Raw genomic sequence first — 845 nt, 5'->3', positions numbered from 1 at the left:
GACATAAATAAGTGTACAAGGCTGAGCGCAGTAGCTCACACCTGTAATCCCAACACTTTGGGAGGCCAAGGTCCATGGATCATGTGACATCAGGAGCCACCTGTGGCCAACGTGGTGAAACCCCATCTCTACTGAAAACACAAAAATTAGCTGGGTGTGGTGGCGGGCACCTGCAGTGCAGCTACTCAGGAGGCTGAGGCAGGAGAATCGCTTGAACCCGGGAGGCGGAGGTTGCAGTGAGCTGAGATTGCGCCACTGCACTCCAGCCTGGGGGACAGAGTGAGACTCCATCTCAAAAAACAAAAAAGTGTACTAACACAAGTAGCAGGAAGTACTGTGAAGCGAAAATACTCAAATGTGTAGTCTAGACAGTGAGGAGGTGATATTTATGGCTTATAATTTCAACTCTCTCCTTTTCTGTAGGCCCCAAGTGTCCTGTGGACGTAGGAGAACATTGTTGAAGTCAGAAATTGCACGTGTCGGACAACATGAGCTTTTCTGTAACCACCTGGGCCGACGGCGGTACCAACCAAGGGCTTTTGCCTTACCTGGTGGCTCTGGATCAGTATCAGCTAGAGGAATTCAAGCTTTGCCTGGAACCCCAACAGCTGATGGACTTCTTGTTGGCCCCCCAGGGGCACTTCCCGCGTATCCCCTGGGCCAATTTGAGAGCTGCCGACCCCTTCAATCTGTCCCTTCTTTTGGACGAACACTTCCCAAAAGGTCAGGCATGGAAAGTGGTCCTCGGCGTCTTCCAGACAATGAATCTGACCTCACTGTGTGAGGAAGTTAGAGCCAAGATGAAAGGTAAGAGGCCTCGAGAAGGAAGGCGGGGGACTGCTTGG

At 51.6% G+C, this 845-nt stretch overlaps 1 protein-coding gene across 1 annotated transcript in view; it reads left to right on the top strand.

Annotated features, from left to right (window-relative positions):
- Positions 1-488: 488 nt before the first annotated feature.
- Positions 489-845, top strand: part of NLRP13 (NLR family, pyrin domain containing 13) — a 34,074-nt gene continuing 33,717 nt past the window's right edge. Inside the window, exon 1 of the mRNA XM_011997034.1 lies at positions 489-807. Coding sequence (XP_011852424.1) covers positions 489-807 — 319 coding nt within the window. The remainder of the gene's footprint in view (positions 808-845) is intronic.

This window comes from Mandrillus leucophaeus, unplaced genomic scaffold, assembly GCF_000951045.1.
Source record: "Mandrillus leucophaeus isolate KB7577 unplaced genomic scaffold, Mleu.le_1.0 Scaffold53, whole genome shotgun sequence".
NCBI classification, from domain to species: domain Eukaryota; kingdom Metazoa; phylum Chordata; class Mammalia; order Primates; family Cercopithecidae; genus Mandrillus; species Mandrillus leucophaeus.
This window is presented reverse-complemented; position numbering and strand designations above follow the sequence as displayed.